Raw genomic sequence first — 11,106 nt, 5'->3', positions numbered from 1 at the left:
CGCCCCCGCTGCCCCCTCTTCCTTGGTGGTTCCCTCCCAAGACCCGCTGGTTTCCCGCTCCTCAGCCCCCTCCTGCTGCCGTCCTTGGGGACCTAGCCCGGGGCCCAGAAGTCCAGGCTGGGCGGGGAAGAGAGGCTTGGCCCCAGGGCTGCAGGCGCTTTGACACCAGCTGTTTCAGTTTCTCTTCTGAACCAAGATCCTGGGCCTCTGGGCCATTTCCCGTTGTCAATAGACTGAGCCCCTGCCCCAGGACCCTTCTCCAGAGACCCCCGGGGACTCCACTGTTGGCCAGTGTCCCCATCCCTCCCCTGTCAGCCTCTGAGAGCCGGAGTCCCTGTGGTCCTGCCTGCTGGTGACCGTCAGGTGGTTCTCACAGGGCTGGCTGTGCACGCACCTCACGTGACAGTGTGGGTTTCTGGAGCCTGCGGCGCCCTCCTACTGTACCGGCCTCAGGGCCTGCTGTGGGGACACAGGCCAGGACTGGGCCCCGTGCCTCCCCGGGCGGGAAGACCCTCTGTCCTCCCACACCTCAAGCCAGCCCCCCTCAGGCTGGGTCGCTGCCCTCTCCTCCCAGCACCACCTCACATGGACCCCTTCTGCGCCAGGTGCAGGGTAACCCCAGCTTGAGCTCCCACCTTCAGCCAGCTGTGGAAGTGCTTTGTTTTACTGCCTCTTTAAACATTAGGATGGTTGCCTTCAAAAGGAGTGAGGCGCAGTGGCCCTCAGGGCCTTCACAGTGCTGTGCACCCACCACCTCCACCTAACTCCCCATTTTCATCCCCCCAAAAAGGGAACTCACTGAAACACTTGTTCTCCATTCCTCCCTGTCTCCTGGTTTTTTTAAAACGGTGAAATGTGCCCCTCATAGAAAATCGGTCCAGCATGTGAACACCCACAGGGTCCTCGGGCCCACTGCCTCCAGCAGGCCTGCGTGCACATCCGGTGGGGACCGCCCCTGTGCGCTCTCCCCAGCCAGCTGCCTGTCACCTGAGCGCATCCCAGGACTCACCCGCCGGCTCCCATCTCGCCAGCAGCTGCCCAGCTTTCTGTGGTTTGGATGGTCCGTAATTTCAAGCACAGACAGGATCCTGTCTCTCCTTTGCTCAAACCTTCCTCATTTAGAGATCACCCGCTGGGGGCTGTCTGGGCCTCAAGGGCCCCTCCCTCCTTCGTCACTGATTTGGCATTGGGAGCTCACTGCCCTGGCGTCTAGATGCCCCCGCCCACCCACCGACCCACACCCAGGTAGAGCGGGAGCTCCCTTCCTCAGTCTGTATCCCCGGAGTCTAGTTCAGCGCCCACACACAGTAGATGCTCAACATGGGCCAGCCGAGTGGCTTAGGGCCGAAGGCTGACTGCTGGAGCAGGGAGAGGTCGTGCGGACCTTCAGGGTGCTGAGCCCACACCAGGCCAGACCGTGCCCTCGTGGGCACCCAGGGCTGAGGATTCATTGGACATCCTTTCCGTGAACCTGCTCCCCGTGCCGCCTCAGCGCCAGGCCCTGGTTTACTGGAAACCCACAGGATTCCCCCAGCCCCGGCCCTGGGGAAAGAGCCGCACACCGCCCCCTGGCGGTCAGCACCGGCCCCCGGCTCCCTGCCTGCTGCCAGTCTGGTGGTCAGACTGGGACTTCCCTGCTGGTCCAGTGGCTCAGACTCCGTGCTCCCACTGCAGGGGGCCTGGATTTGATCTCTGGTCGGGGAGCTAAGCCTCCCCGCAAGCAGCTCAGCTCAGCTAAAAAGAAAAGAATCAGGCCCTGTCACAGCAGCCCTCAAGGCTGTGGTCAGTGAGAAGGGCTGCTCCCTCTCTGGGATCACCCCCTTCCTCCACCTCTTGCCTCTCTCAGGGCCCGACATCCAGCTGGAGTCGCTTGGAGGATACAGTTACTCCTCAGGGCTGGCTGCCCCAAGTTATGCCTCAACTTGCCTGTATAGGGAACAATTTTTTATTTAAAAAAAAAAGTATCATTTTGTGAGCTCCAATTATTTAAGTTATACTCCAAAAATCATCTTATTTATCCCACCCTGCCCCCTCTGATAGCACAACTATACTTTTTCTTCCGTCTCCCAGCCTTGCCTGGGCCACACACGGCTCTTATCTCACCAGGTCAAGAGGACCCAGCGCCCTCTCTCAGCGTCACACCCTCTGGTGTGTCTTCATCGCTACTCGAAAGAAATGGCTTGTCCACTGGGAGAGGGCACTCTAGTTGGACACACCCTCTTCAGTTTCTTGATTTCTTGATGAAGTTACCGTGTCAGGCTGCAGGACTTTTTTCTTTCTCCCTTGAAAAGGCCTTCCTCGGGATAAGCTCAGCTTTCCAATCACTTGAGGCCCATCGCTACTCTATTCCTGGTCTCTGCCTCCCCAGCCATCCTCTCCCGTCCCTGTGTGCAGTGATATGTGTGTACTCGATACTAAGTTGCTTCAGCCGTGTCCAACTCTCTCCGACCCTATGGACCTTAGCCCACCAGGCTCCTCTGTCGATGGGTTTCTCTAGGCAAGAATACTGGTGTAGGTTGGTTGCCATGCCCTCCTCTAGGGGATCTTCCTGACCCAGGGATCGAACCGGCATCTCTTGCAGCTCCTGCATTGACAGACGGGTTCTTTACCACTAGCACCACCAGGGAAGCCCTTCCTCTGCAAAGCGTCACTGGGTTCTCCTACCATCTCCCAGTGCAGACAGTGGGTTTGTTTACCTCCATTAGAACCCTCAGGGAAGTCAGGACCCCACCCCACATCTCTGCATACCTCTCCCTACCAGGGTCTCTGGCTTGAGTTTCCCAAAGCCCCTCCCTTCATTCATTTGACTGTGCTTGGTCTTGGTTGTGGCAACCAGGATCTTTAGTTGCAGCATGTGGGACCCAGTTCCCTGACCAGGGTTTGAACCCCAGCCCTCTGCATTGGGAGCGCAGAGTCTTAGCCTCTGGACCACCAGGGAAGTCCCAGCACTTCCTTCTTTATTCCTGGAAATCCCCACCCGCACTGGGACAGGCCAGCAGCTTGTCATGCTGCGACTTCACACCAGGGGCCGCAAAGCTGGCGGGGAGAAGGCAGAGGCATGCGTCCCTGGCCAGTCCCTTCCACATCCCCTGGACCTTCCCCCACCCCCAGGGCCTGCCTGGAGCTGGGAGGCCAAGGGGAAGGTGACCTGGGTCTCTCCTGAGTCTGTCACTGGTCACCAGACACTCCCTGACCTCTCAGGCAGGAAGCAGGCAGTGTGGAGAGCTGCATGGGCCACGCTCAACCTGTGGGGCTTGAGTTTCAGTTCTGCTCCTCACTAGCCGGCTGACAGCAGGCAAGGTGCTTCACCTTCCTAGACCTGCTTCCTTGTCCACAGGAGGAGGGTAACGGTGAAACCTTCCTTAAAGGATCATTATGATTAGGTCATGCGCCCCCTCCCCTGATGCTTAGCGGGATGCTGAAGGATTCCCGAGAGACTTGTTCGATGTACCAATTAGGAAGGTCCCCTGAGACAGGGTAGGGAAGACTGGGCAGGCGGCCAGGTGAGAGGCTGTGAGGTGACACAGGGCAGAAGTGAAGGCCCGCCTGAGGGGCAGCAGCGCTGGGGTGGGGGCACAGCCAAGAGCTGGGAAGCCACAGAACCTCAGGGCCTGGTGAGTAATGAAGAGTGAGCCGTGACTCGAAGGCTGTTGATGAGGTGGCTGCCTGGATGGTTGGTTGTGCCTCTCCTTGGAAATGGAAATAACCCAAGGGGAAGCCGCTGGTGATGTAGGGGGAGGTGAGCTCAGTTTGAGGTGTCAATGGTCCACTGGAGATCCACTGGGACCTCTCACACCAGAACTTGGGTAGAAAACCAGAAGACAGTGAGCAGAGCAGAACTGCCCTCTGCACTCGTGGAGAGAACGGTCTCCCTGACCTCCCAGTCTCGGGACTTCAGCCATGGAGGGGTTCGCACGCTCTGCCATCACCGTGCTTTTGGCTGTACAGCTGTCCGAGGGGGGCTGTCCTGCACCTCCTTTCCTTAGTCTGAATTCTGCCCCAGCATGCAGCCTCCCCCCGCCCAGCCGTGCCAGCTCCCTGCTCTGGGCTCCCCAGGCTGTGGACCCTGAGTGCCTGGAGTTATGGGGGCTGGGCCTGGGGCATGCACTCAGGCACGTGCTTGCCCAGGTGGCTTCAGGTGTGGAAATGTATGGGTGATCACCCAGGGCATGGCAGGCGGAGCCCTGGAAACACCCAGAACCTGCAGTGACGCTGAGGCTTCAGCGCCTGGGCCCGTCTTTGCTTCTCCTTGTGACTTAAGGAAGGCCACGAGGGCAGCAGGGCAGGTGGGGCTGAACCAGAGAGAGTAGAGGGGCAGGGAGGTGGGCAGCAGGCCGAGGCAGCAGACAGGCCCCTCCAGAGAGCCTGACAAACTGTCAGCTTGGTCACCAGCAACCTGCCAGGGCAGCGGACTAGGGAGGAGCTGGAGACACTGAGTGACTCTTTCCAGAAGTCAGAGTCAGGTGGTTAATGGCAGTGGGGAGGGCTCAAGCCGAATGGCGGCCTCCTCTCTTTGGAAACAGGACAGACATGGCACTCAAGGGCTGCAAGTTCAGTGCTGGGGGTGGTGCGGACCCAGCCTCACGGTGAAGAGGCTATGAGGGAGGTTCCTGGTGTGGAAGATGGGTCCAGTGGGAAGACTAGGCCAGAGGTGGTGACCCCGCTGCCCACATGATGAAGGCTGATGACTGCTATAGCTTAGGCTGTAGGCATTAGAGTGCTTTAATGTCAGGGCAAGGGGTGGGGCTCAAGGGAGACACAGGATCAGATGGCAATCACCCAGGGCTCCTGAAATGGACCAGATGAAAGGGCAGAGGGAACCAGAGCTGGTGGGCAGAGATAAGGCAGCCAGTCGGGGTACCAGGACAGCCACATGAGATTATCAGGGCAGTCCCAGCCCCAGGCCAGACGGTCTGTGAGGCTGAGGGAACCACTTACTCCTGTTCCAGAAACAAGGGCAGCCCTGGCTTCGTGGGCTTGCTGTGGGAACAGGCAGGACAAGGGACCCCAGACGATGTAGCCATCCAGGGAAGACTTCACAGGTCGTGCAAAGGGTTTCAAACCAACCGTAACTGAAAGCTGAGGGGTAGAGACAACCCCTCCAAAACAGCAGTCTAGGTCCCTGATGCAAAGGAGGGCACAGATTACAGGGTAGGGGCCTCCTTTTCCTCGGAAGCCACGGGAGAAATCCCGAATTGCTGGGCGGGGGGCCGGCGGGTTTGGAAGAGACAGGAGACTGGGTCTACAGGGTACGGGGGTGGTTGGGGGCGGCGCTACCGGGGACACAGGACTCCGGCTCCGCCCTCAGGTCACCCCGGAGGGTGTGAGGACGTCGGGGTAGACCGTAGTCCTGAGTCCCTGCGGGCTGGACCGTCAGAACCCCGCGGCCGAGCTCCACACGGAGACCGGAGAGGAAGGCGAATCTCGGAACCGAAACCCCCACGGGGCGGTGCAGCCGCAGAGAAGGCGGGGCGCCTCGAGCCCCGCCCCGTATGCTAATCCAGGCGCCCCCCACACACACACCCCGCCCCGCCCCGCCCCGGCCCTGCTACCGGACGGGCCCATCGCGGCGGGGTCCCAGGGGCGCCCGCCGCGGCCGGCGCGGGGCGGCGCGCTGGGGTGCAGGCCTGCGGGGCGGGGCGCCCGGCGTGCCCGCCGCGGCCCCCCCCGCCCTTGCGGAGTGGTGCGGGCCGCAGGGGCGGGGCCCGGGTCATGTGACGCGCCCGCGGCCGCCATTTTGTCCTGCGGTGCTGGTATTTAGACCGCAGCGGCTGACGGGCCGGTCGCCTTCGCAGCCTCCGGACATCTCTCCTCACGCAGCCCGCCGCCCGCCGCCCGCCGCGCCCGGCCCGACCTCGCCCCGGCCTCGGCCCGCTGAACTCGCCCCCTCCCCACCCGCAGACATGTCCGAGGCCAAGAGCGGCCCCGAGTACGCTTCCTTTTTCGCGGTCATGGGCGCCTCAGCCGCCATGGTCTTCAGCGGTGAGCGCCGTGGCAGAAGGGACCCGGGAGACGGGGGACCCGCGGGGCTCGTGCCTGTTGCTCCCCAGGGTTCGGCGTGTGACGTCATTCTGACGTAATTTCGAGCTGTTGGGGGGGTCCCGAGTCTCACGTGACTGCGGGGGGGTGTTGTCGGGACCCTGAGGGCTGCAGGGGCCGTCGGGGGTGTGGAGAGCCGGGCCCGCGGACTGGGCCCAGGTGTGGGTCCCAGGATGTCCCAGACGGCCCCTGCCAACCTGTCTCTTCGGTGCGGGGGAGGGGCGGCGGCGCCGCTGCCATCTTAGTCCCCGGAGAGGCGGGGGCAGGCTGGGGTGGGGGCCCGCGGTCCTGCGCTTGCTCCGCACCCGCCCCCCCCAGTCCTGCTGGCAGATGTGACATCACGCCTCGGAAAGCTACCCCCACAAGGGGCCGGCCCTTGGATGCTCCCCGCCGAGGTCCACAGCTTTCGCCCTTGTGGCGGCCTGCCCCCCCGCCTCCATGGGGCAGCGGGGGTGGGGGGCGTTCAGGTGGGTCTGCACTTAACAGGTGCTTCCGGTTAGGGCTTGTCGGTGTTTCCCAGACGCTAGGCTGTGTGGGTTGGTAGGAAAAGCTGGGTTGAGAGGTTGGTCTTGAGAGCAGGGCAGGAACCCAGAGGTGGGAGTGGAGTCGAGGGGTGGAGGTGGGTCAGACAGGCCGAGGGCGCAGGATGGATGTCCGGGGAACAGGCCAGCCTCCGCACTATGTGTTTGGACGCTTGTCTAGATGGGCGAGTTAGCATGGAGCCTTTGCGTTGAGAAGATTGAGCTTTTTTCCTTGGGAGGAGTCTTCCATTTCAGGCCTGAATGAATGAATGACCTTTCTCCCCTTCCCTGAGGCCTGGAATTGGGAGGGGCTGCCCCAGGAATGGAGAAGGGGGTCTTCCAGGGTTCTAGATGGCACTCTAGTTTTGAAATGGGGTCTTAACAGTCTTGGGTGTAAAATTCAGTGAAAATTGGCCTTTCTGGGAGTTGAGCACTTGGGCCCAGCCAGGGATATGGGACCCAGGGAAGTGAGTCTTGACCCCTCTACAGCCCCACCGACTGGTTTGGCCTGGTCTAGTCCAGGCTTCCTTGGGTTCCTCTGGTTTGGGGCTTTGATGACTCGCCCTGCCCCACCCTATCTGGGACTGGAGAGGCTCCCTGTGCAGGTATGTGCAGGGATTGAACTCCAAACAGTCTCTGCTGACTGTAAACACCAGTGGGGTGGGGGCGTGGGGACCTCCCTCTGCCCGGGCCTGCCTGCCACAGGTCACAAGCCGCTGAGTGGGTCCTGCCCTTCCCATCATGTGTGAGTTAGGGGTTATTTGTGGTGGGAGAAATGCCTGTACTTCCCCTTCCATCCTAGGTGCCGCCCACTATTTCCACATCTTCCAGAGCTGCCTGTGCCCGCTCCTCATGGCAGACAGCTGTACCTCCTTTTCCTCCCGTCTCCTGTGCTGTTTGCTTCCGGAATACCTCCAGGGCCAGTGCCTGGCCACTTGTGGGTTGTTGATTGTGTCTGTCATTGGCCATTCAGCCAATCTCAGTTGAACTCCTGGGTGCCAGATACTTGGGGACGTCAGTGAGCAAGACAAGAATCTTGCCTACATGGAATGTGAATTCTGGCTTTGTTTTCCCCCAAGCCTTTTTCTGTATCCAGCTCCTGAGCTCCTTCCAGTCACCAGGTGCCTTGCTTCCCGCTCTTTCTAGAACTTACTGGTGCCTTTGAGCAGAGCCCTCATCAGCAGGCCTGTGAGAGTTGCTGAGCATAGGGTGTCACTGGTCCAGGCTCCGGAGGGTCGGGGGCCACCTGCTCTGCTTGTGCACAGCTCCACCCGTCTCTTCTCCCAGTAGGCGGCTGACTGTGGCCGTACTGTGGCCAACTTTCTGTACTTGTCCAGTTGGGTCAAAGTCTGGTTTCGTCTCTTTCTCGAGCCCGTTTCTCCAGGGCTTGTCTTCATCCACCTCCTTGTGCCTGCCTGCAGTTTCCAGGCTTCCGATGTTGCCAGGATGACCACAGTCTGTGTCTGCTGGCCCTGGCTCAGCTGCTCCTGGCCTGCCTGGATTTGTGACCCCAGTCTTGTAGAGTCTCTTCGTCCTGTTCCCCGCAGGCCCGCCAGTGGCTCTCTCTCCGTCTTCTCTGTGACTCCCTCCCTCCTGGCGGGCCTGCAGGGCCAGCTCCTGCTTTCTGTTTCCGTCTTGCACCATCTAGAGCCACTTCCGGCCCGGCCTGTGGAGCGGGTGTCCAGGCCTGCCCAGGCCAGGCTGCTTCTCCTTGTGACAGTCTTCCTGTTCCTTCCCCTCGTTCCTCTGGTTGCTTCCCACCCCCAGCCACATGATCTCCCTGCTGCCCTCTGTGGGGATGGGTGGGCCCATCAGCTGACTCACTAGCCGACTCCCCAACTGCAGCCTTGCTGGGCCCACTGCCTGGGATGCTGGCTTCCCTGTAAGGTCTCACCTGGCGCCAGGCAGCAGCCTGTGCCCTTGCCCTTGAGTAAGGAGCCCCAGCACTGGCCTGCTGTGGTTCTGCGTCCGCAGGAAACAGCCAAAAAATGCCCTGTTGCTCCAGGAACGGCTTAATAAAGACCAGCACCTGACGGCCAGATGTCTGAGCACACGAGGCTGCGGAGGAGACCGTGCAGGTCCTTGGCCCTGCCCCTTCCCGCTTCTTCCCTCTGCTCCCTGCCCAGTGTCTCTGCTCCGTGTGGTCTGGAATCATCTTCTTTCTCTTGCCACATCTTTCTATGTCTGCCAACTCACTGGCATCCCTCTGCTCAGATACCTCCTGTATGAAGCCCTTCCCCAGACCTCCCCACTCTTGAATGTGTTGCTGTGCTTGGAGGGGCTGTATCTGTGTCCTTATCAGGCGCAGAGTCCCTCTGGCCTCACCACTGCTCTGCAGTGAGCGCAGACTAGTCATCTTTCGCCGCCCAGCTAGGTGAGTCAGGTCCAGAGGAATGTCTGCGACTGTCCCAACCCCTCCACCTCTGCCCCATGTCGGCCTCTGCTCAGTGCAGGAGCCGCCTTGGGGCAGGCAGTGGTCAGATGTCCTGCTTGGGCTCCCTCTGGCCTTCCCTGTGCTTGCAAACATTCTTCTAGACTTGGAGGACAGGCAGGAGGAGGGGGGTTTCAGGAAGACAGTCCACTCTGGGAAGAGGGAGGAGGGATGATGGCTGGGGAGACACCTGCTCCTCCCTTCCTGGAGAAACTGGGCCTCTCGGAGGTGTTTGCGGAGTCCTGGGGGTCGGCCTGGGTGATGACTTCACAGCCCACTGTCCTTCTTGTTCCTTGTCTTTGATTGTCTTTGTCTGGTTGAGATTCTCCTCAAACTCGAGGGTCCTGGCCTGCTGTGTGCCAGGAGGGCCTTTCCTGATGGAAATCTCAAACACACCAGTGCTGGGTGCACCGTGTCCTGGGGCCAAGCTGTGGGGACTACCGCGGGTTGGGTGGGGAGTGGATGAAGCTCTGGCCTAGAGTGCAAGTTGCCAGGCCAGCTTCCCCTGATCTTGCACTGTAGGGACTCTGTGCTATTTTGCTGTGGTCCCAGAGTCGGTTGGCTGACCCTGGCTGCATGTCTGGGCCATTGAGATATGCAGCTTGTGTTTTTCCAGGCTCTTCTTGACCTGGGAACGAGTCTGGAATCTGCACTGCTTCTGGGGCCCAGCTACCTGTTTGCCCACGTGACAGGGCAGCCTGTCCCAGGGCCCCTTTGGGGGTCTGAGGCTCTGTGGGAGCATGGGGTCTGTGCAGCTGGCCTGGGGAGTGCTGGTGAGCCTGGGTTGGGGTTCCACAGAAGCGAAAGAGCCCAGGTAGGCCAGACAGCCAGGAGGGCCTCTGGGGCAGCGGCACAGGAGACCCCAAGTGCCGGCCTATGGCTATCTTTCCAGAGGCCGCCCTGCACCCCGCCACCCCCGCACCCCCCTTTCTTCCGGGGTGAGAACTTGCATTGGCCCTGGAGTACACCAAAAGCTGCCTGCTGGGTTCTGGCCCCAGATACTCTGGGTTCACCTCACTTTCTCCCGCCAGCCCTGGGCGCTGCCTACGGTACAGCCAAGAGCGGCACAGGCATCGCAGCCATGTCTGTCATGCGGCCAGAGATGATCATGAAGTCCATCATCCCGGTGGTCATGGCTGGGATCATCGCCATTTATGGCCTGGTGGTGGCAGTCCTTATTGCCAACTCCCTGAATGACGGCATCAGTCTCTACAGGTGAGGGCCGGCGGGCTCTCCCGGCTGCCTGCCTGGGTGGAAGCCGCAGGTGGGAGGGGCCTTGGGTGGGCTGCTGGTGCCCCGTGCCGGCTGCCTCCCGGTGGTGGACCAACACGCCTCCTGTGTCCTCTCTCCGCTAGGAGTTTCCTGCAGCTGGGCGCGGGCCTGAGCGTGGGCCTGAGCGGGCTGGCAGCGGGCTTCGCCATCGGCATCGTGGGGGACGCGGGCGTGCGCGGCACCGCCCAGCAGCCGCGGCTCTTCGTGGGCATGATCCTCATCCTCATCTTCGCCGAGGTGCTCGGCCTCTACGGTCTCATCGTCGCCCTCATTCTCTCCACAAAGTAGCCCTGCGGGCCGCCAGCCACAGAATACGATTGATGTCAAGACCACCCCTCCTCATTCCACACGAACAGCCTGACACGCACGGGGCCGTCGCCCGCCAGTAGTCGGTCTTGTAAATGCGCAGTGTCCTAGTGCCCACGTCTGTTGCCCCAGCCGCCCCCACCCGCCCCGCCCCGTGCTGTGGACATCTGGGCCCACAGGCCCACCCCGGCCCTGACCAGTGAGGACGCCGGCCTCCGGCCGCCCCCGCCCATCTGCCCTAGAGTGCTCTGTGTATAAGGATGAATTAAGAGTTGTCATTTTCTCTTCACTGGATGTTTTATTTATAAAGATTTGACCTGTTCATACGTCTGTGGAGCAGCTCTCCGTCTCCCAACTCTATAGTAACCTTAGGTAGACTGTTGCGTTGTACGGTTACCGTTTACCCTGAGACCCATTGGATGGAACCACCTCCTGCAGCCCTGGCTGCCCCGGGCCGCCGGCCAGTGTGCCGGGCCCGTGGGCCCTGGCGCCGCTCCGTGTCCAATAAAGCTCTCAGATGTGACCGGATGCCTGTGT

At 61.1% G+C, this 11,106-nt stretch overlaps 1 protein-coding gene across 1 annotated transcript; it reads left to right on the top strand.

Annotated features, from left to right (window-relative positions):
* Nucleotides 1-5,740: 5,740 nt before the first annotated feature.
* On the top strand, nucleotides 5,741-11,097 carry ATP6V0C (ATPase H+ transporting V0 subunit c). The gene is made up of 3 exons (XM_055409267.2): nucleotides 5,741-5,982; nucleotides 10,023-10,206; nucleotides 10,347-11,097. Exons 1-3 carry the CDS (start codon nucleotides 5,904-5,906, stop codon nucleotides 10,549-10,551), a joined length of 468 nt encoding a protein of 155 aa, XP_055265242.1. The 5' UTR covers nucleotides 5,741-5,903; the 3' UTR covers nucleotides 10,552-11,097.
* The last annotated feature ends 9 nt before the right edge of the window (nucleotides 11,098-11,106 follow it).

Source organism: Moschus berezovskii, chromosome 27, assembly GCF_049115385.1.
Source record: "Moschus berezovskii isolate FMDL1 chromosome 27, NW_MosBer_1.0, whole genome shotgun sequence".
NCBI classification, from domain to species: domain Eukaryota; kingdom Metazoa; phylum Chordata; class Mammalia; order Artiodactyla; family Moschidae; genus Moschus; species Moschus berezovskii.
Note: the sequence above shows the minus strand (reverse complement) of the source record. Positions and strands in the feature narration are given on the sequence as shown.

What these genes read in the sequence shown, in the direction of transcription:
- ATP6V0C (XM_055409267.2), top strand. Translation starts at nt 5,904, where the DNA reads ATGTCCGAGGCCAAGAGCGGCCCCGAGTACGCTTCCTTTTTCGCGGTC. An exon ending in AGCCGCCATGGTCTTCAGCG is followed by an intron (nt 5,983 to 10,022) that starts GTGAGCGCCGTG and finishes TTCTCCCGCCAG; the next exon opens with CCCTGGGCGCTGCCTACGGT. An exon ending in GACGGCATCAGTCTCTACAG is followed by an intron (nt 10,207 to 10,346) that starts GTGAGGGCCGGC and finishes TCTCTCCGCTAG; the next exon opens with GAGTTTCCTGCAGCTGGGCG.